At 40.1% G+C, this 22021-nt stretch overlaps 2 protein-coding genes and 1 pseudogene across 2 annotated transcripts in view; 1 reads left to right on the top strand and 2 right to left on the bottom strand.

Annotated features, from left to right (window-relative positions):
- Positions 1–1310: 1310 nt before the first annotated feature.
- On the bottom strand, positions 1311–16462 carry LOC139070774 (ATP-dependent RNA helicase DDX39A). Its single transcript, XM_070553640.1, has 10 exons — positions 16334–16462; positions 15273–15480; positions 14907–15034; positions 12668–12944; positions 12288–12406; positions 10282–10413; positions 9957–10066; positions 9742–9886; positions 9423–9570; positions 1311–1550 (listed from the first exon to the last, which is right to left on the bottom strand). Exons 2-10 carry the CDS (start codon positions 15478–15480, stop codon positions 1534–1536), a joined length of 1284 nt encoding a protein of 427 aa, XP_070409741.1. The 5' UTR covers positions 16334–16462; the 3' UTR covers positions 1311–1533.
- LOC139070773 (piggyBac transposable element-derived protein 4-like) lies at positions 5409–7601 on the top strand (annotated as a pseudogene).
- A 4292-nt stretch (positions 16463–20754) lies between the features above and the next one.
- The window catches only part of LOC139070771 (zinc finger protein Gfi-1b-like), a 9172-nt gene continuing 7905 nt past the window's right edge, over positions 20755–22021 (bottom strand). Inside the window, exon 6 of the mRNA XM_070553638.1 lies at positions 20755–21148. Coding sequence (XP_070409739.1) covers positions 20970–21148 — 179 coding nt within the window. The 3' untranslated portion in view covers positions 20755–20969. The remainder of the gene's footprint in view (positions 21149–22021) is intronic.

Below are 22021 nucleotides of genomic sequence, written 5' to 3'. Positions count from 1 at the left end.
TGTGCTCATCTAAAAATAGCCCCCTTTCACAACCAACTGAATGTGTACGGTTCCGCTTTTGTTAATATCATACACCAAAAATGCTTAACACTAACTAGAAATTCATGAAAATTTTATAGAAATAAAGAATCTTGTTTATTGGGTCTTTGGTAATTTAAGACCTTTAGAAATTGCATTTAAGGATTATTTGTCATTTTTAATGATTTTTAAGGCCTTAAATTTGGAAAAGCACATTTAAGACTTTTTAAGGACCCGCAGATACCCTGTCCTTGTGCTGCAGAGCCACTTACAGCTGTCATTCTTAGACAAACTCTTGCCAGTTGGAACCTCTAAACTCAGGTGACTTAACATGAAATGACTGTGATGCTGGACTTTGTAGGTCAGTGGTCTCTAATCCTGGTCCTCAAACCCTATCCAGCATGTTTTACAGGTCAACACACCTGATTTAAATCAGTAGGTGATTAACAGGTAATGGAATGACTGTAGCAGGTGTGTTGAGGTAGGGAAATGACTAAAACATGCTGAATTATCAGAATCGGGTTTTAATGCCGTGTGAGACAAACCACATTAGGAAACTACTGCGGTACTTGGTGAAAAAGATGATAAAAATAAGATAAGCAAATATAGGAGGTAATATGATTAGAAGAGCTCACACATGCAGAAATGTTGGGATTTTTGTACTACGTATATTTTAATGGCAGCATGGGAAGTAGAATCAATTTGGTTACTATTCAACATATTCTGGTGTTCATTCAGCCATGATAAATTCTGAAGCAGCTAAATTAACAGTGTAATATTTAAATCTTCAGGCCACATTTAAAATGTAAATGCATCATGCGGACGTAGACTTTACGGATTTATCTTTAAATGCAACGCTGTCTGCACATATCAGTGCATTCCTTGTAACAAGCTGTCAGTAAATTCTACTTTATGGAATTAAAGTATTGAAAATAATTCATGTCTGTTCATTTGTTTTTTCCAATACACATTTTCAGAAAATCTTAATTTTGTAATTACAAAATGTTTTGCCCAGTGCAATTCTTATGTCAGTGACGTACACACATGTTAACCATTAAAGAAAAACTGACATCTACTGGGATCTGTAGCCTGGCCTGCCAGACTTGTCCTCTGTTTAATACTTTCTCTGTGCAGAATTAAACAGAAGAGTCTGCCAGGCTACGAGATCTGAGCATTTCAGAATATTTCACAACGACGCCCTCTGCTGGATGAATCGACACTGGATTTCCCAAATATACCGTTATATTACGGATACATAAAATAAAAATCAACCAACATCACAGCCAAAAATGTAAGTTACAAAGAAAATTTATTTAACCAAAACAACATATCCAGGATTCGAACAAGGATAAACACTAAAACAAGCATTCTGCAAAGACATGGGAAAATAAAACGTCTTATGAACTTGCCTACAGAGATATAGGGAGGGTTTGTTTAAACAATATTGAGTTTTTTCCCCTTCCACCAACAATAATGATGACAAAGGTCAGTCTTCACTGGAAGGACACTCCAAACTCATCTGGACTGTTCAACTGCAAAAACAAAAGCAAAGAGGTTAGAAAACAACGTAGGACGGGAGGCCTTTTCTGCAACATTATTGGCCAACCACTGCTAAAATGAGTGTTTATCAGCGGGTCTGTGAGCCTTGCTAGTGCCAAGTTGGACCAGCTGATAAATGACATGGCGGCAGAAAGTCAGACGACTCGCTGAGGAAGACTGAAGTCTTTAGTCAAACCAAGCCCCCACGATGCCGGTGAAAAATTGAAGCAAACGCGGAAGTACAAAAATTGCAGTTCCACCCTCATCCACTAGGGGCTGGTGTCAGAAGCGAGCAAATCCTCATTGACTCCCATGTTAAAAATACCAATTTCACAGCAGAAATAAACATGTTTACAGCCTGGTACCAGAACATGTTTTAGGTTTAAATGATCTAGTTTACACTCATGACAACTCTGAGGGGGGTGGATTTTTTTCTCACTCTTCTGTTTAAGTGTATTAAAAGCCTAAAATTCTGTATAATTAATGAGCATCAGACCCACGTGACCACAGAGCTAGCTCCGTGGAAAGGCCTCAGTAGAGCCTCGGTCTGGCCTGGAAACTGTTCCGGGATTTTGAGTCTCTGTGTTTGTGTATTCTGTTTTGGATATTATTTGTGCAATTGTTGGACAAAATGACTTGCTGTGGCATTAATTGCACTAATAGAGCGTCCAAGGAGTCTCCACTTCATTTTTTTCGATAAGTAAAATTATATTTATGTATTTTAGGTCACTGCCGAGCTGAGCTTAGATTTTAACATGTACTGTTTAACCATGAAATCTAAATGTAATAGGGTAAAACCCAGTGCATTTAACATAATGCTGCACTTTAGAAAATGGGTTGAAATATAACATGTTGGTGGAGCTGGGTTCCCACTATCGGCTTGTGGAGCTCTCGGGAGACCGATGTTTTCCACCCTCATCCCCTCCTCGCAGCTCGGCGCATCTCTTTCTCCTGGGATTTGAACCTACAACCATCTCTAGTGTTTACAGAGACTTTGGAACATGTTTCAACAGTTCAGAATACACATTCAGGCTCCATCTCAACTTTGTGTGGAACAAAACTTTACAATAAATATTGAAAAGGATGTGATCAAATCTTTTTTTTTATTTCCCCCATTTACAATCATGGCGTTCACGGCGCAGTGTGCCTCTGCCCTGATGTTTATCGAGTTTAAGAGTGTCTCTATATCTTTGCACCTTTCTTCACAAGAAGACAAAAAAGCTGAATGTAGGCCAGGGTCACATTAAATGGATATTTTCCATATTTGTTCGTTTATTTTCTGATGGAAAAATCTCAAGGCTGTTGGTGATTTTGACAGACTGCATTACCCCGACGCATGCAGGTGCACCAACATCTGAAGCTACTGTCAGCATGCTGAGGAGCTGAGAGCAGCAGAACCACAAGAGCACATGCAGGAAGATTTCCAGTGAAGTGGGTGCTTTCCAGGTCCAGAAACCCTGTCTCTGTCAGAGAGCACACCCAGAGACATTTGATTACGCACAACAGGTGACCCAGTGTTTCCCTTACATGGGCGTAGCGGCCCGCCACGGCTGAAATCCCAGCGTCACGCCTACAAGATCCCAAGTTTTGGTTTCCCGAAGAAGCAGCGGGAACTACTCTTGTTGCTTGTGATCACAGCCGGCAGGCAGCAAGGGGGAGGAGGCGGGGCAGGGTGGTTACAGCTAGGGATGAGTCGGATACTCATTTCAGACGAGTATCTGGTACGGATAACGCATTTTTGACGAATACGAGCATGAAACGAGTAAAACTCGTAAATATCTGTAATCGTGCTGAAGGAAAATCCTCATTGGGTAACTGACCGTCTTCATGCTCTGTGATTGGCCAGTCACATAGAGCACCCGCCCCTCCCTACACACAATTGCAGCCAGGAGCTCAGTCCGACCCATGCATTCACACACACACACACAAACACACACACAGTAAGGGATGTCTGTGCTTGCTTCACTGTTGCTCACGTTTCTTCAGTGCTTTCTTTCTTTATTGAACATGCATGCAAATCAATAGACAACCCAAAGCATTCAAAAAGTATCCAAAAAGAAACCCACACATATGTATATGCATATATATACATATATCCACAAATACACATATATATATATATATATACATATACATACATATATATATATATATATATATATATATATAGATATGGATATATAGATATACATGTATATATAGATATACATGTATATATAGATATATATATCTATATATATATCTATATATATAGATAGATAGATAGATAGATAGATAGATAGATAGATAGATAGATAGATAGATAGATAGATAGATAGATAGATAGATAGATAGATATACACACATATATGTAGAACATGTTCAATGGGAAGGGAACGAAGCTCTGGTAGCTTATATAATCCCCCCCAAATCAAATTTCAAGAAAGATAAAACAAAAAAATATATATATTTTCCCTACACTGAGTGTCATTGCCATTTTCCTATAACATGTTTTATCCTCAATCACACAAACAAAATTTACATTTTCTCATGTTTCAACCCCCCACCCCCCCCACCCCCCCACCCCACCGTGTTCACAGCTCCCAGTTCACCAACAATAGACAATTACAATCAAATGCAACACCCTTACAACTTTTCCTCCTCCTCCATGTAATTAATTAGTATAATTTTTTATACTTCTCTTTAAACTGTTGCAATGAGGGACTTTGCTTTAGATCCTCACCTAGCTTATTCCAAACTCTTACACCCGTAACAGAAATACAAAATGACTTTATTGTTGTTCTAAAATATGTATGCCTTAAGTTAAGTTTGTATCTGAAATTATATACGTTATCTGGTTTTATAAATAGCATTAATAATTTGTTTGGTAATAATTTCCTATGCACTTTAAACATGAATGTCGCTGCATATAGCTGAATTAAATCTTTAAATTTTAGTATTTAGAATATATAAATAACGGATGAGTGTGTTCTCTAAATCTAACATTGTGAACGACTCTCAGGGCTCTTTTCTGTATGATAGACAAGGGTACAATAGATGTGTTATAAGTGTTACCCCATACCTCTACACAGTAAATAAGATAGGGATAAATCAATGAATAATAAAGGACATGGAGTGATTTATAATCCAAGTACTGCCGAGCTTTATTCATAATGTAGATGCTTCTCGCAACCTTATTATATACATGTTTAATTTGTGGTTTCCAACTTAATTTATTATCAATTACTATTCCAAGGAACTTATGTTCTGTTACTTGCTCAATTTCACATCCATCCATTTGCAGCTTAACCTCAGTTTTATTAGCCATACCAAACAACATACATTTTGTTTTTGCTATATTTAATGTAAGCTTATTTTCAATAAACCACTCTTTAATGACGCACATTTCAATTTGGACCATCCTTTCTAACTCGCTAATATTATCTCCTGCACAGAAAATAGTGGTATCATCGGCAAACAAAACAAATGTCAGTGTATTTGTTACATTACTCAAATCATTAATATATAATAAAAATAATTTTGGACCCAACACAGACCCCTGTGGTACTCCACAAACAATGTGCAACCATGTAGATGAACATTCTCCAAACTTCACAAACTGTCTCCTCTGCTGTAGATAGCTTGTCAACCAGCTCAACACTACACCCCTAACCCCATACCTCTCTACCTTTTCAAGTAACATTTTATGATTAACCTTCTTATTATGTTACGGGTCAATTTGACCCGTTCCAGTTTTTGTGTTGACCATAGCGCTGATCATCTTCTATTTTTCTTAATGAAACTTTATGACTTTTTCTTATCTGGGGTCATGAACTGGTATGAGAAATATGGACACTTTGATGTGTCCTGGGAAGTCTTAGCAGTTTTTGTATACAAAAATTATGTTGCGGGTCATTTTGACCCACACACTTTAATGTGAGTAAAAAGCTGTTCAGAACAAAAATAAACATGACTCTTTGATGTGCTATGTTGTGATTGCTTCTGAATATACATTCACACCCAGAGGCCCAGGTGTGTGCGCGAGAAACTTTTTCTGCCCTGTTCTTGTAACTGATCTCATGTGATTTCAACACACCAAAAATGAGCTCTAGAAGGTTGACAGCTGAAGAAGCTTTATCTCAGCTTTTTAACTGGCATAGCAATGACGAAGAAGATGTTTCAGAGACAGAGGATTTTTCAGAGGCTGAGGACAATGTTACTGATGATCCAGACTACCAATTTTCTGATGAGGATTCTAAAGAGGAGTCTTCTGTCATCGCTTCATCAAGTGAAAACCAAGGAATGCAGCAATCATCATCTACAGAGGGGGCATGGACATCTAAAGATGGTAAAATAAAATGGTCAACATCACCACACCGAAGTCGAGGCAGACTGTCATCTGCTAATGTCATCAAAATGACACCTGGTCCTACAAGATTTGCAGTCACACGAGTTGATAATATCCATTCAGCATTTCATCTCTTCATACCCTCTCCAATAGAAAAGATTATACTGGACATGACTAACTTGGAGGGGAGGCGTGTATTTCAACAGAAATGGAAGCCCATGGATCTGACTGACTTGCATGCTTATATTGGAGTCCTGGTATTAGCTGGAGTATACAGGTCAAAGGGAGAAGCAAATGCAAGTCTATGGAATGAAGAGAATGGAAGGCCGATCTTTCGTGCAACAATGTCTCTTGAGACATTTCACAAGATATCTCGTGTGATCCGATTTGACAACCGTGAAACCAGAGCCAGTCGCTGTGAAAGAGACAAACTTGCTGCAATCAGAGATGTATGGGATAAATGGGTGGAGATTCTACCTTTGTTGTACAACCCTGGTCCCCATGTGACTGTAGATGAGCGCCTTGTTCCATTCAGGGGCCGCTGTCCTTTCCGACAGTATATGCCCAACAAGCCGGCCAAGTATGGCATCAAAATATGGGCAGCTTGTGATGCTAAATCTAGCTATGCATGGAATATGCAGGTGTACACCGGAAAGCTACCTGGAGAGGCATCTGAGAAGAATCAGGGGATGCGTGTGGTGCTGCAGATGAGTGAAGGGCTGCAAGGGCATAACATCACCTGTGACAACTTCTTTACATCCTACTGGCTTGGAGATGAACTTCAGAAAAGAAAGCTCACTATGTTGGGAACAATCAGGAAAAATAAACCAGAACTTCCCAGTGAAATTCTGAAGATGCAGGGAAGACCTCCAAATTCCTCAAAATTTGTTTTCACCGAGAAAGCAACAGTTGTTTCATACTGCCCAAAGAAAAACAAAAATGTTCTTGTCATGAGCACAATGCACACAGATGCATCTCTGAGCACAAGAGAAGACAAAAAACCACAAATGATCCTGGACTACAACTCCACCAAAGGAGGAGTAGACAATCTTGACAAAGTCACAGCAACATACAGCTGCCAGCGCAAAACAGCTCGTTGGCCCTTGGTGATTTTCTACAACATTGTGGATGTGTCAGCTTACAGTGCCTTTGTCCTGTGGACTGAAATCAACCAACATTGGAATGTCGGCAAACTGTACCGACGTCGGCTTTTCCTGGAAGAACTGGGAAAAAGTCTTGTCACCCCCGAGATCCAGAGGCGAGCCAGACCAGCTCGATCCCCAGCAGCAGCAGCTCTCATTGAAAACGTCAGGTCTGCATCATCTGACCAATGTACAATGAATCCAGTGGATACAGGTGCAAAGAAACGAAAAAGATGCCAGGTCTGTCCCTCACGATAAGACATTAAAACAAGCACCGTTTGTGAGAAGTGCAAGAAGTGCATTTGCAGAAAGCACACAGTTACACTCTGTCCATCATGTGGACAACACTGAAAATGTTGAACATTGAAAATCTGAGAAAAATAAAAGTGTTTGTAAAGAAGGAAAACTTTTACTAACTAGTTCTTACAAATAGTTCTGGATATTCAAACTTTATTGTGTGTCTGTGTTTTAAATGTTTTTTCTAATGGAAAATAAAGTTCCTGTTTTATTGCAGTTTTTTTACAGTTCTAAGTGAATTTAGACAGGGTGGGTCAAAATGACCCGCAACATAACCAATGTGATTTTTTTTCAACATAATACAAGGGTTAACTGTATCAAAAGCCTTTTTTAAATCAATAAATATCCCCAGAACATGTTTCTTCTGATCAATTGACGTTGTAATTTCTTCCACAGAATGCACCAGAGCTAGTGATGTTGAACTATTCGGTCTAAATCCATACTGACAGTCTGATATTATCTTGTATTTATCCAAAAATATTTCGAGTCGATTATTAAACAGTTTTTCAAGAATCCTGGAAAATTGTGGAAGCAATGAAATTGGCCTATAGTTCGTAAATTGATGCTTATCCCCGGTTTTATATATTGGTATAACTTTAGCAACTTTCATTAGTTTTGGGAATACACCTGATTGAAAAGACAAATTGCAAATATATGCAAGTGGTTTTGAAATTCCTTCTATAACCTTTTTTACCGTCATCATGTCAATGCCATGACTGTCAGTTGATGTTTTACCTTTACATGTTTTTACAATTTGTATTATTTCTTGTTCCTCTACAGCTGAAAGAAACATGGAATGAGGATTAGGTTTGATTTGTTTTAAGAATGGTGTATGTGATGTAGATGAGCTAGATATGTTTTCTGCCAATGACGGTCCTATATTTACAAAGAATTTATTAAAGCTATCAGCCACATCACCATAATCATGTTTTACAACACTGTTTTCAACAAAATATTTCGGAAATTTATCATGACCTAAATTTGGTCGAACTACATTATTTAATATTTTCCACACTTCTCTAATATCATGTTTAGCATTATTCAAACTTTTATAATAATACTCCTTTTTACATTTTCTTACTATATTGGTAAGCTTATTCTTATATATTTTATATTTATGTTCAGCTTCTGGAGTTTTTTTTATTTATAAACAACCTGTAAAAATTATTTTTCTTTTTGCAGGCACACTTTATCCCCTTCGTCATCCACGGTTGATTATCCCTTGTGTTTGAGCTACTACATTTTGTTAAGGGACAATTCTTAACATACAATGAAATAAATATTCTTACAAAGGTCTCATAAGCCTTGTCAACATCAGTTTGCTGGTACACTTCCTCCCATGTCTGTCTTATCAATTCGTTCTTGAAGGCATTCGTTGTATGCTCCCTAGGTTTTCTTCAGCTCGCCTCTTTTTCGGTTGAATATTTAAAGTTACTTTTTTCGTAACGTACGTGGTGCATTTGACAAGACACAGCTGAAAACGGCTCGTGCATGCATCGGTCACTGCCTCCGCTCTGGTCGGATTTTAAAATTTTCAACTCCCTCTCTCTCACACACACACACACACCATAATCAACATTGTTTTTTTTAACTGTGTGGGGAAAATGCCCACAACGTTAGGAAAAAATCTGTTTAATCATTTTAAAATAAAATGGTTCTAGTATTTCATATTTCCTAGTTCCTACTGCATGAGTTCAGATGCATTAATTCATTAATTTGAGATGGCACACTGGAGCGCTGCAGTGCTCCTAGAGTTTCTCTCCTTTAGAGCTGAAGCTCACACCACCAGAGACGGCACAAGGACTGACGGAGAGACATCTTCAGGAGCAGCTTGTTAAAAACATGACGATTGCGGCTTCAATCATAATGGAAATAAAGTTATTTCCAAGTTAAATGGAAGTCTGTGGCATCGCAGAGACTGATCCCATACCGCCTTTATGCCACCATCGCCTAATATTTTATAAAAGGGACATAGTTGCGCCACGGTCTGACCACTTAAACGACCTACGGCTCCCTGATGTCGTCACGCAACAGAAAACTATCACACTACCACTCCCTTTGACAAAAGTAGGACCACCCCTGTGAGCACGAGCACTTACTGTAGGAGGAGATGTCGATCTCCTCTGGAAGCTCAGCCACATTCACCTCGAAGCGGTCCTGGACCTCGTTCAAGGTTTTGGCGTCAGCCTCGTCTGACACAAAGGTGATGGCCAGGCCTTTAGTTCCAAACCTGCCAGCACGGGCGACCTAGGGGTCAACAGAAGAACGTCGGGACTCAAAAGAAATTTCAACACGTTTTTAAGATTCTTTAAATAATTATAAATATTTAAACAATCCAACCATCATTAGGCTTCTTTGGTTTTGTAAAAACAAACAAACCAATCTGTGTCACCGCCACCGTATTAAAGCTAAACTGACTCTGTGAAGGTAGGTGTCAGAATCTTCAGGCATGTCGTAGTTGAAGACGATGTTGACTCGCTCGATGTCCATGCCTCGACCAAACAGGTTAGTCGCCACCAGGATCCTCCTCTGAAAGTCTTTAAACTGCTGATACCGAGATAACCTGGAGGAGGGCGGACGCATTAGGGAACAGGTTTACAGATTCAAACACTCTTCTTCAGAAGCAGCCCCACCTCTCCTCCTGCGCCATGCCCCTGTGGATCGCTATAGCGGGAAAGTTCTGCTCCACCAGCAGCTGGGACAGCGCCACGCAACGATTCACGGACTTCACAAAGATCACCACCTGTCAGGAACCAGAGGAGACCCTTAAGTCCACAAGGCTTCGGTGTTTTATCAGCCAACACGACAATAGAAGGGGAAAAGGTTCCGGGTTTGTTTATTTATTTATAGGGCCTTTAAAGCAAGAGACTAAACGTTTGTTTAAATGAAAACACAGGGAAGACTTCACGGACACAAAGCCATTTTATGCAAATAAAAGAAAGAAAAGTCACAGGACACCTGGTTGAACTCGAGCACGTCAAGGAGGTCGAACAGCTTTCTGTTCTTCTCGCTGTCCTTCAGCTTGCAGTAATACTGCTGTAGGCCATGCAGTGTCAGCTTGGTCTCGTCGTCCACAAACACCTCCATCGGCTGAAGGAAAACAGACGAGGCCGATGCACACGTTACTAACACAGTTCTGTTTGCATTCACATGCAGCATAACAACACGAGTTAGAACCTTCCCGTGGTTCTCCTGAGTAAACTAGTCCAACCTGGGCCTGTTCTCCCGCAGCGCAGCACAGCCGTGAGGACCGCTGCCCAGGCCGAGCAAGATCAGCTGAGGACGTTCGCTCTGCCCCTCTGAAATGGACACTCGTGACACGGTCAGCCGCGAGTGGGCAAAGCTGGAGGGGTTTGACTTCAGGTAACTTCTAACCAAAACACGGGAAAGGCTGATTCATCAGTAGATTTTTAACACTGATCTACTGTTAGAACACGGGCTTTATGGCAGACAGCTGAACTAGGCTTTTTATTAGGGATGCACCGATGGATCGGCGTTTGATCCCAGTCTGCCGATAGCGCCCCAATCGGTTTTGATCGGAGTTTTCAAAATAGATCAAAGCAGACCGATCAGGTAGGGTTGTCACGGTAACCGGTGTAGCGGTAAACCCCGGTAAAACAGTTGACAATAATAATAACCGTCTTGTTTTAAAAAAAAAAAACTATATTATCTCGGTGGATTACCGTAGGTGCGGTGACCCTTACCAGCCACCGTATCATCTGCTGAAGTTGTCGGCGGCACATGCGCACTTTGTTGTTTACAACCAAAACTTTCTTTAAGCTAAAGCTGAAATAATGGCCAAAGGAGGAGACGGCAGCGCTCAGGAGGACATTTATTATCCCTCAAAGACAAAGTGGGAAGTACGGCATCTTTTGGATATGTGAAGAATGCCGAGGGACAGCTGATAGAAGACGGCTATCCTGTTTGCAGCACGTGCAGAAAAAGTGTCTGTGAAAGGCAGCAACGCTTCAAATCTCATGACACATCTGCGTGACCATCACCCACAACTCTACAGTCAACGCAAGGCAAGCTAACGTTAGCGTTTTAGCTAAAGTGCGTGATCCGAGGATTTGGGTTGAGGGAGAATGCAACGAGTTGCTATATAAAGCAGCCGCAGCGCCGCTACCTGCATATAAACCGTGTCGCGGACACCGCCATGTTGAAATGACGCTATGCATTACGGGGCTCCCAGGGGCAGATAAGAGTTGGTCTCTCTCCGAGAATAATTATGAATTTAACAACGATTACTGCCTGATGACATTTTCCCACATCTGCAAAGCTCACTGGAAGGACACAAACCGAGGACAATATTTTCCTGATATAGGGTTTATTACTCAAGTAAGGGTAAAAAAGTATCTGATTAGAAGGCTACTTGAGTACTGAGTATCATCTGGTCTAATATTTTTAAATGATGACATCAAACAGACATAAAATAAGACGTTATGGGCAAATATTGGTATTTTAAAGACTAAAGGGGGAAAATGTAAACAAATAAACAACATAATTACTAAATAACACATTTTAGGCAAAATTTAGACACAAACTGAGGACAATATTTCCTGACATACAGGGTTTATTTAATTGTGTGAAAATGTAGCACGTTTAAAAAAAAAACCGCGATAATACCGAAAACCGTGGTGATTTTGGTCACAATAACCGTGAGGTTAAATTTTCACACCGTGACAACCCTAATACAGACCATTTTAGATTAGGTTACATTTCCTTTATTCCCAGATTATGTAGTTTGTAGCACTCATTATAATGTTGTAGAAAATTTCTGGCCAATCCACGTGATCGGTATCGGTGATCGGCAGCAAAAAACCTGATCGGTGCATCCCTCCTTTTTATAAACATAACCCCCGTTAGACACACTAAAGGGATGGTTCAGACGTTTGGGGGAGGGTCTCTGTGGACATGCGACTCATGTGAACGACCGCTTGTCTGTTTCCCAGACAATAACTTACATCTTGCATGAACTTGCGGCAGACGGGGCGAATCTCTTTGCTTAAAGTCGCACTGAACATCATTACTTGCTTCTCGTGTGGCGTCAGTCTGAAGATTTCCTGAACATCCCGTCTCATGTCTGAGGGGAAAAACAGATTATGTTCCATGTGTTTCTCATTTTTACCTCATTTGTACTAAAACGGAGCAATCTTCCCCGTGTGTCAGATCAGGAAGGAAGTTGGTGATGCACAGCTTTAAAAAAACAAATAAGTGACTGAAAATGAAAATATTGAGAAAGTTTAAATAATGATAATTAATAACGCAGTGCTGAGGGACATGAAAGGCATAAAGATGACCAATCCTAACATCAGATCAAACTACTAGCTGTCCTCCTACTCACCCAGTTGCTCCAGCATCTTATCACACTCGTCGAGCACAAAGTGTTTGATGTTCTTCACGCTGAGCGTCTTGTTACGAATGAGGGCCAGGGTTCGTCCTGGAGTTCCTACGACGATGTGAGGGCAGTTCTTCTTCAGGACTTCCTCGTCGTTCTTGATGGCCAGGCCTCCAAAGAACACGGACACCTTGACGGTCGGCATGTACTTGGAGAAGCGCTCGTACTCTTTGCTGATCTGGAAGGCCAACTCTCTTGTGTGACACATCACAAGGACAGACACCTGGAAAAATAATAAATAAGGAGTTGTCAGAATATCAATCACATAGTATTTCAGTGCTCACGGTTCCTAAAATCTGTATTTTAGGGCTGCAGCTATAGAATATTTTAGTATTCAAATATTCTATCGAATCCTCCACCGATACTCTATTTTACGACGTTTTACGTGAAATTAGCCTGCTGCTAAATATGCAAAAACTAAATTATAAAATGCTCTGTGACATATATTTAACTGCTGTTGTCTGGTTCGCTCTCTCCCATCAGATTTTTACAGTTTTTAAATATTTTATGGAACAAAATAAAACTTATATTTCAATAACATTTTAGTTTGTGTTAATATCACTCATCTTATTCAAAATAATCTAAATATATCCGCATATGATCAATAGCGTGTAATGATTTCATTAACATGTTCATTAGTAAGCTACTGGAAACGCTAATATTGAATTTCTGCTGTAACAATGTAATGGTGGCATATGTATGGTATTTGTATGGGTTGGTAACATAATATTGTCTCAAATGTTTTCAAATATAGAAGCGTTTGTGAAATACATGCTACAACAGCTTGCCGTATCCCTGATGCGTTGTGTAGAGCAGACTCGTAGAAACTATAGGGGTGCAACGATGGCAGTTATTGGCTGATCACTGACCTTGAAAAAACCTGACTTGCCGATACCGATTTTGTCTCAACTAAAATCAGATTACGTCAACGTTTCAATTTCCTTTTATTGAGAAAACCAATATGAAAACTCATGAAACAATACCAGTCTCAACTGGACATGAGGTCTTTTTTTCCCAAGTATAAATTAACATATTTTGCATTGCTCTTAATTTCGAAAACAAAACTTCTGTGCCCGTTTTAAAACACAGCAATGATCTGTTTTAACATTAACTAGGGGTGCACCGATTGCAGTTTTTGGCTGATCGCCGTTCTTAAAAATAAAAAAAATCAATAAAAAAACAAGACTGGGGCAGATAGATCGGTGCACCCCAGTAGCAACAACCCAGACTCCAGGTAGCTGCAGCATCTCTGCCCCACACTGCTGCAGACATCCACAAATAAACAGGAAGATGGAGATGTTTCTTCTGCTTGTAGAGTTTAGTCATTCACAACCGTCGCATTTTTTCTTAACCTCACTTGATCGTCAGGATGCTACGCGCTAGCTTAGCACTGGCTATCTGCTCATAGTTTCACCTCACTCCCAAACTTTGGACCGTTTTTGCCTTTCACAGTGGTTTGTGTCTGCTGGTTTATTTCTTTTCCTACACAGCTCCTAGAATACTACACTGTGTGCGAAAAGAATGTGTTCAGACTGCGGTTCGCGTATTTAATGACGCTTCTATTCAGTAATGAATCAAATCATTTGAAGAATCGTTTCAGCCCTGCTGTAATGATGATGTATTTCACTGCCTTATTCAGAAACACATCTGCAATATTCGTAAGTTTGCCGTTTCTAGAAACCTCAACAACCATGACTAGTTCTGCACTTTAAATTAGGGATGGACAATATATCGGCATCAGTGTCAGTATCGGCCATGTTAGCCGTTTTTTAACATATCAATATCAGTCCGATAAAAAAAAAAAACAGGCCAATATTATTGAGAGATATTTTTTCCCATCTTGTCACCATTTGTTTGCCTGTTTCAGAGGGTGAGGGGGTGATGTATATTTGTTCAGTCATGTGACAGTGATTGTAATCATCTCAGAACCGCAGTTGTGTGTGTACATAATAACATAAATTCAGCTTTAATCATTTTTATTTTATACAAAATCTGCAGATTTTAGAAGCATTCATGTCAGCATATCGGTATCGGCAAATATCAGCTATCGGTCATAACAGTGATCTTAATATCGGATATCAGTATCGGTCAAAAATGTTCATATCGGTGCATCACTACTTTAAATTCTAGGAAAAATGTAAAGAATAAGATTTTCATTTGTTGTCCATACATATGATCATCTTACCTGGCCATCCACAGGTTCGATCTGCTGCAGCGTTGCAAGAACAAATACAGCTGTCTTCCCCATACCAGACTTGGCCTGACACAGGATATCCATGCCGAGGATAGCCTGAGGAATGCACTCATGCTGAACTAAAATAAAAGCAAATGACAAAAAGTACAAAGATCAAAAACTGTTGCTTAATATAAGTTCTTTTCAGGATGAGCCTACCTGTTATTTTTCTAGAAAATCTAAATTTTGATCGGATTCTGCTACCTTTTTCCACTAATAACTGCACAAACCTTAACTGATGCATTCTTTCTTGTAATATACGTTCCAATTAACTGACACAGACTTTTGTTTTTCCCTAAATTGTTTTATAACCATTACCTTCTGAAGGATGCTCAAAACCACAGTCAACGATGGCCCGGAGCAGCTCTGGTTTCAGGAGAAAGTCTCTGAAGCCCGAACTGTGGATGGAGACATAGGACCCCTTAACCTCCTTCTTGCCTGCTGGTGTCCCACTCTCAGGAAGTCCCTGGGGCTCCTCATCCTCTTCGTAGTCCAAAAGTTCATTGTCAACGTCGTTCTCTGCCATCTGAAGGGGATGTTGTGTTGGAGAAATGTAAATTGACTAAGTTTTCACACACAATCCTGCATTTTTAATAAACAATGTACTGTGTTATCCTGTTTACCTGAGGGATTGCTTTTGCAAGTTTTGAGATCTGGCAAGAACTGGATTTTTCATTTTGTTAATATACAGAAAGTTTGGGATCATTACTTGGCTGTGATTGCCAGTGGTTTAAAATTAAGTAGTTAGCAATCGTATTACACATCAGCCGCTATACTCATATAGCGTTAACAGCGGCTGAAAACATCGTGGGGCTGTTTGATTACGGCTAGCAGCAAGTTAGCATGGCTAACATTAGCAGGCCGCGGACAACAAAAAAAGCAAGAATAAGGATTGAAAAATGAGATAAAAAACAAACGTGTGTATTAAGTTGATTATTTCCCCTACAACTTAATAAAGACGACACTTTACAGAACTTTATGTATTTGACTCAAACCGAGTGAGACCCGTTGCGTGAGCTGGTGGTCACCCACATAAACAATGGAGTCGTTCTCCTTCATCCAAAGCGAGGTTAGCGGGCTAACAAGGGTGAACACTTCACCTCAATGTTGAAACTCCAAAATACACCACGGTGTATGTTCTGTTTGGAGTTAACTTTTAACTGCCAGACTCACCGAAACCGAAGCAAAGTTTAGCTAAATGACTAGACTTGTCTAATATATTTTTATTAGTGCATCAAGCATGCCAGCTAGCATAGCATCAGTTGTAAAATCAAACCAAAATCGAACATTTAAAAAAAACGACTCGACTCCTTAAACATTGCCCATGTCTGCATACACGAAAGAGTGTTTGGAGAAGTATAAATAGGTTTTAACATTACCTTACGGTTATGGTTCGCTATTCTCAATGAGCGCAGGACTGTCGAGTTAGCGTGTAGCTAGCTGTTCACAGGAGAGTGCGCCAGGACCGAAGGCAGGAAGTGCAGAGGCTTCACTTCCGGTGTACACCGACACCGCTCGTGGCAGCTGCCAGAAGTCACTCAAGCACGCTGTCTGCTTTACACTACATTGCATTACACCCAGTTCTTTGCATTTGGCACAGTTGTCATAAAGGAAGTCTTGTTCTCACTACAAGCCCACTGTCATTCAAAACTGTAAAATCAAAAAATCACTTTTATTGTCACGTCACATGTGCAGGTACACTGGTACAGTACATGCGAGTGAAATTCTTGTGTGTGGGCTTCACAGCAACAGAGTTGTGCAAAAATACAGTAATGTAAAAACATGTAAGATATAAAAATGGCTAATCTAAGTATACAAATGAATAAAGTAAACAGTAAGATAAGAGATATAAAATGTACAGAGGTTGGTATGTGCAAAACAGTGGCATTAATGTACAGTACGGAGCGTGTAATGTTGGAGTTTCAGTAGTGAGGGTGAGGTGTCTGCGCCGTGTTCAGCAGTCTGATGGCCTGATGGAAAAAGCTGTCTCTCAGTCTGCTGGTTCTGGACCGGATGCTGCAGAACCTCCTTCCTGATGGAAGTAGTCTCAACAGTTTTTGGCTGGGGTGACTTGAGTCCTTGATGATCCTCCCCGCTTTCCTCAGGCACCGCTTCTTATAGATGTCCTGGAGGGAGGGAAGCTCACCTCCAATAATCCTTTCTGCACACCGCACTACTCTCTGGAGAGCTTTGCGGTTGTAAGCGGTGCTGTTGCCAAACCAGGCGGAGATGCATCCAGTGAGGATGCTCTCAATGGCACAGCGGTAGAAGGTCCTGAGGATGCGGTGGCTCATGCCAAATCTTTTCAGTCTTCTGAGAAAGAAGAGGCGCTGCTGTGCCTTCTTCACTGTATTGTTCGTGTGCACTGACCACGTAAGATCCTCTGTGTACACTGTAAAGTGTACACTGTAAAGTATACAATGTAATCGAAAGGAAAAACACCTGTCGCACATAATCTAATTTAAGACATTAGAGCAGCTATTTCCAACAATTGTGTCATCCATCACTTCTACCCTTGACCCCTACAACACTGTCCATCTGATCACATTCCTGGACATCTTACCCAACGCACTCCTCCACCACCAGATCAGGTCATTTTCTACAGGGCTGCTCTGGTTCGTGACTGGTGGTTCGCTGCCCACCCCATCGACATACATACCACCCACGATTTTTAGGTGTTTATCTTCCTTCGTGTTATCCATTCCTCAATCCTAATGAGGATTTTTTTTCTGTGTGCAGATGGAGTATGACTGTGTAAGTGTATGACTGAAATCCACACACATATGGAAGAAGGCCGGCTGGAATGGCCATGTTAAGCAATGTTTCCCCTGTTGCAATCACAGCCCTTAAAAGTACAGGAACTTCTAAAACCCACGCATTGTATTTATTGAGTATATGTATGCATCAATTAGTGTGTTTTTACTGTGTGTAGATGCAGTAAGTAAGTAAATTTTATTTATATGGCACTTATCACAGACATAGAATCACAAAGTTCTTCACATAGTTAAAAACAAAATAAAACAAAGTCATTAAATCATAACGATCTCAAAACAGAAATGGATTAACATCAGAAAAAATTAAGTCATAAAATCATAACATTTCATAAACAGATGAAAGATAAAACATTTGAGTTAAAATTAGAAAATTAAGGATTTAGGTAAAAGCAGCTTTAAATAAAAGGGTCTTAACTGTTTTTTAAAGGTGTCCAGACTGTCAACGCTACATAAGGATAAAGGAAGATCATATGTACGGTCTTATGGGCTTTAACTGTTTGACGTGAGTGTGAATGATGATGTAGAGCCCTGTTCAAAGATGAATTTCTGCAACCGTTTTGGTGTCAAACAAATAAAGTTTACTATTCTGCTTGGCCAGGGAGCACATTGCTTGTGATGTAGATGGGGCTCTGTGGCCAGATAGAAACGGAAGAGAGGATGTAGCATGGTTGTTTATTTGTTTGTTTGTTTGTTTTGACTAAACTGTATTCAGTGCATTCTTCTGTTGCATATGTAGACCGTTGCATATGCAACTTTGTGTTGGTTTGGAGGAACACTGTGTTTGCTGTTTATGTGTGAAAACACAGTAAAATTAATTTGGTAACATATATTTGTGGGGTTTGTATCCAAATGTTCTGAAGCCTTAACGTACAATGGACTTATTTAGGCCTATGTGCTATCTGTAGTACAGTAGGTGTAACACTGAACACAAAAAGGCTTACAATAAGTCATGATGAATGGAGAAAAGAGGTCACAGTGTTTTACATTAAGCGTAAGAGGACACATTCTCTCCAAATGAACCAACGACACACTTCACTGGTGTGATGCAGGGTGTAAGATGCTAGCAGGGAAAGCATACCTGGAACGCCACAACCAAGTGGCTGACATCGTGTACAGAAACATCTGTGCATAGTATGGACTGGAAGACCCAATGTGGGTATCACCCCATAAGTTGGTAGAGAACGAGTGAACGAAGATCCTTATGGCACGGTATGGGGGCCAAAATTAAGACTTCTGCCCAGCAGCAGGAGGCTATATCAATTCCGAAGCAAACTACTGATCTGATTAATGATAAGCTGGCGTCGGTAACTGAGAGGCTGGCGCTGCTTACTGAGGAATAGCACCTTTACCGGCGTTACTACTAGATACGCTAGGGACTAGCAGCCCTCGGTTGGTCATTGACTGGTTCACACACTCCCTCTGCTGTCTATTAGCATGGATAGGCTAGCCATTAGTGTGCCTAGGCTGGCCACTAGCTGACTAATGACTCTCCGAGTCATGCTAATGGCTAGCCTCTCTGATGCTAATGCCAGCCTATCCATGCTAATGGTCTGTCAAGGGGGTAGGAAATCCAGCTAGTGGCATACCTAGGCACGCTAATGTCTAGCCTCTCCAATGCTAACACCAGCCCGTCCAGGCTAACGCTAGCCTATCCATGCTAATAGACAGCAGAGGGAGTGTTTGAACCAGTCAATCACCAGCCGAGGGCTGCTAGTCCCTAGCGTATCTAGTAATAACGCCGGTAAAGGTGCTATTCCTCAGTAAGCAGCGCCAGCCTCTCAGTTACTGGCGCCAGCTTGTCATTAATTAGGTTGGTAGTTTGCTTCAGAATTTATATAGCCTCCTGCTGCTGGGCAGTAGTCTTAATTTTGGCCCCCATACCGCACCATAGAACCTGTGGGACTTCCAGATCCAGACTGATAAAATGGTGATGGCGAACCAACCAGACATTGTTGTGGTGGACAAACAACAGAGGACAGCAGGTCTACTCCGAGCCCCTCCCGGATGACCGAGCTTCTCACCCTATCTCTAAGGGAGAGCCCAGCTGCCCTGCAGAGAAAACTCATTTTGGCTGCTTGTATTCGCAATCTCATTCTTTTGGCCACTACCCAAAGCTCGTGACCATAAATGCTGTACTTGCGCATGCTTTTTTTTCCCAATATAAATATAAAAAGCGACTTCAACTTTGAAAAGTGGTGTAAAGATTATGCATGTCTTTTATGGCTGCCCCATAAAAGATTGGCCAATTTAATACACAATTATTATGGATTTAAATGTTTGTTAAACTGTTTAAAATTAAAAATGAGCGGTTTTATACGTATTAAATGCATTGAGTATTGGTTACATTTATTTAGTAACATTCATCCAAATTTATAAGAAAATAATTAATATCTATTTAATCATTGCAAATACTACAGGGACATAACATGAACTTAAAATTTTGAGTAAAATTTTTTCTTGCCTATGAAAAACAAGTAGACTTTACTTAATTTGTTTAAATAAATGTAACTAAAGTTTGGATTTAATTAAGTAAATGTTACTTAAAATCTTCATAACTGTTATGTTTCATGTAAAGTCAATTTTACTTGATACTGGCAAGTAAGTATTACTTCAAATTGCAGCATTTAAATGTACTTAAATACTTTGCTTGCAAATACTTACAATGTATTTTTTAAGTAACTCTTATGAGTCATTTCTTTCAGTGGTGAGGGTAGGAACAGGGTCAGAAATACATGGACAATATTGGAGATTAAATATTTATTTGTAGAAATCATTTATTTTTGTTTCACCTTTTGGTTAAAAAATAATAAAATCACAAATAATTCCCAAAGCACAAAGCTTTAAAATATCCAGGTCCCATCTGGACATGCAAACATAACTACTGGACTTCCTTATACTCGGCTGCAAACATGTGGGTTGATGCAAACTCAAACAAATGTGGTCCCTCTGGAAGGTCATGTAAACAGGGACTAGCATCTCTGTCAGAATATACAGACAAAAAGGACTTCATAGAAAGATATGTGGGAAAGCAGCACCCGAAAGGTGTATTTTGCTGGATAACTGAATAGTAAACAAAGCAGTTTTTTGGGTCATGGTGGATTTGTCAGCTGCTAAAATGAATAAGAATGTTGCTTAAGCCTAATAGGTTTGAGCTGCTTAAGAAAGAGCAAACAGAGAGGCAGTCTCTGCACAAAGTGAACCATGAAAAAAGACCAGGAGGCCTGAGTTTGTTGCTTGGGCATCAGCGGAAGCTGCAGTGATGCTCCTGGTGCTGCCGGAGGTCCAGTTTGTGCTGGAAGCTGTAGTGACAGAGAGGGCAGCGGTAGGGCCGGTCGTCCTGGTGCTTACGGCTGTGGGTGATGAGGTTGGAGCTCTGGCTGAAAGCCTTGCCACAAATCTGACACACATGAGGCTTTTCTCCTGATGCACAGAGACAGCACAGCCATTTAATACACAGTCAGCTTCAGGCACAAAAACATCACGTCTGATTTATGGATGTTAAATTTTGGTCTGATAGAACATTTTCTGAGTTTCGTTGCTTGAGTTTGGCCTTGTCGTGTAACACGAACTTTGAAGATTTTCACAAAACAAACATTCTCTTAAATTAATTAGTTGTTGTGGGAATCTTGATCTCATCTGGAACCTGTCTAAGTTTGGCTTCCTCGAGGCTGAAAGTGTCAGAAATGTAAGACGACTTTACCGTTAATAACATAAATAAATGAACTGCTAAGAAACTGCGTCACAATGAAGAGAGTTTGGGACTAAACTGGAACAAGAACACTTGCTCGACAGTCATAATGTTGTTGAAAACATGGATTTAACAGTATTAAATATTTGGATACTATTAATACTTGAAACCTTTCAGAGTTCACATAAAAAAAACAGACACCTAAAGATTAATAGCTTTTGTTACAAATCTCATGAAGCCAGATGATTAGTACCTTCATCAGAAACCTGCCGTATCCAGTCTTATACACGTCTACTGCCCCCTGGTGGAGGATCTGCAGGTGGGCCTATTTTATTTCCCTGTTACTGGTTTATCATAGAATTACAATAAAATCTAGTTGACATCTTAACTTTTGCCAATAAATAGTTGATTTTTAAATTAGATTTTTAGTTATCAATCTTCATTTATACATTTAGGGGTTAAACATACCTAAAGCAGTTCTTAAATACCCAAACCTTTTCTGATATAACACACATTTTTTATGACATAAACTAGGGTGACCATATTTTCATTTCCAAAAAGAGGAGAGGAGATCTGTGCCTACCAATGACGTCACACCAGGGCTG

This window comes from Nothobranchius furzeri, chromosome 7, assembly GCF_043380555.1.
Source record: "Nothobranchius furzeri strain GRZ-AD chromosome 7, NfurGRZ-RIMD1, whole genome shotgun sequence".
NCBI classification, from domain to species: domain Eukaryota; kingdom Metazoa; phylum Chordata; class Actinopteri; order Cyprinodontiformes; family Nothobranchiidae; genus Nothobranchius; species Nothobranchius furzeri.
The sequence above is the reverse complement of the archived record's forward strand: the minus strand, read 5'-3'. Positions and strand labels throughout refer to the sequence as shown.

Bases quoted from the DNA above. Each gene is read 5' to 3' on its own strand.
- LOC139070774 (XM_070553640.1), bottom strand. From the start codon at position 15,480: ATGGCAGAGAACGACGTTGACAATGAACTTTTGGACTACGAAGAGGAT. The intron at 9,887-9,956 runs GTGGGGCTGCTT...GCCCTCCTCCAG, and splicing joins GGCATGGCGCAGGAGGAGAG to GTTATCTCGGTATCAGCAGT. The intron at 9,571-9,741 runs GTCAGTTTAGCT...GTTGACCCCTAG, and splicing joins CTGACACCTACCTTCACAGA to GTCGCCCGTGCTGGCAGGTT.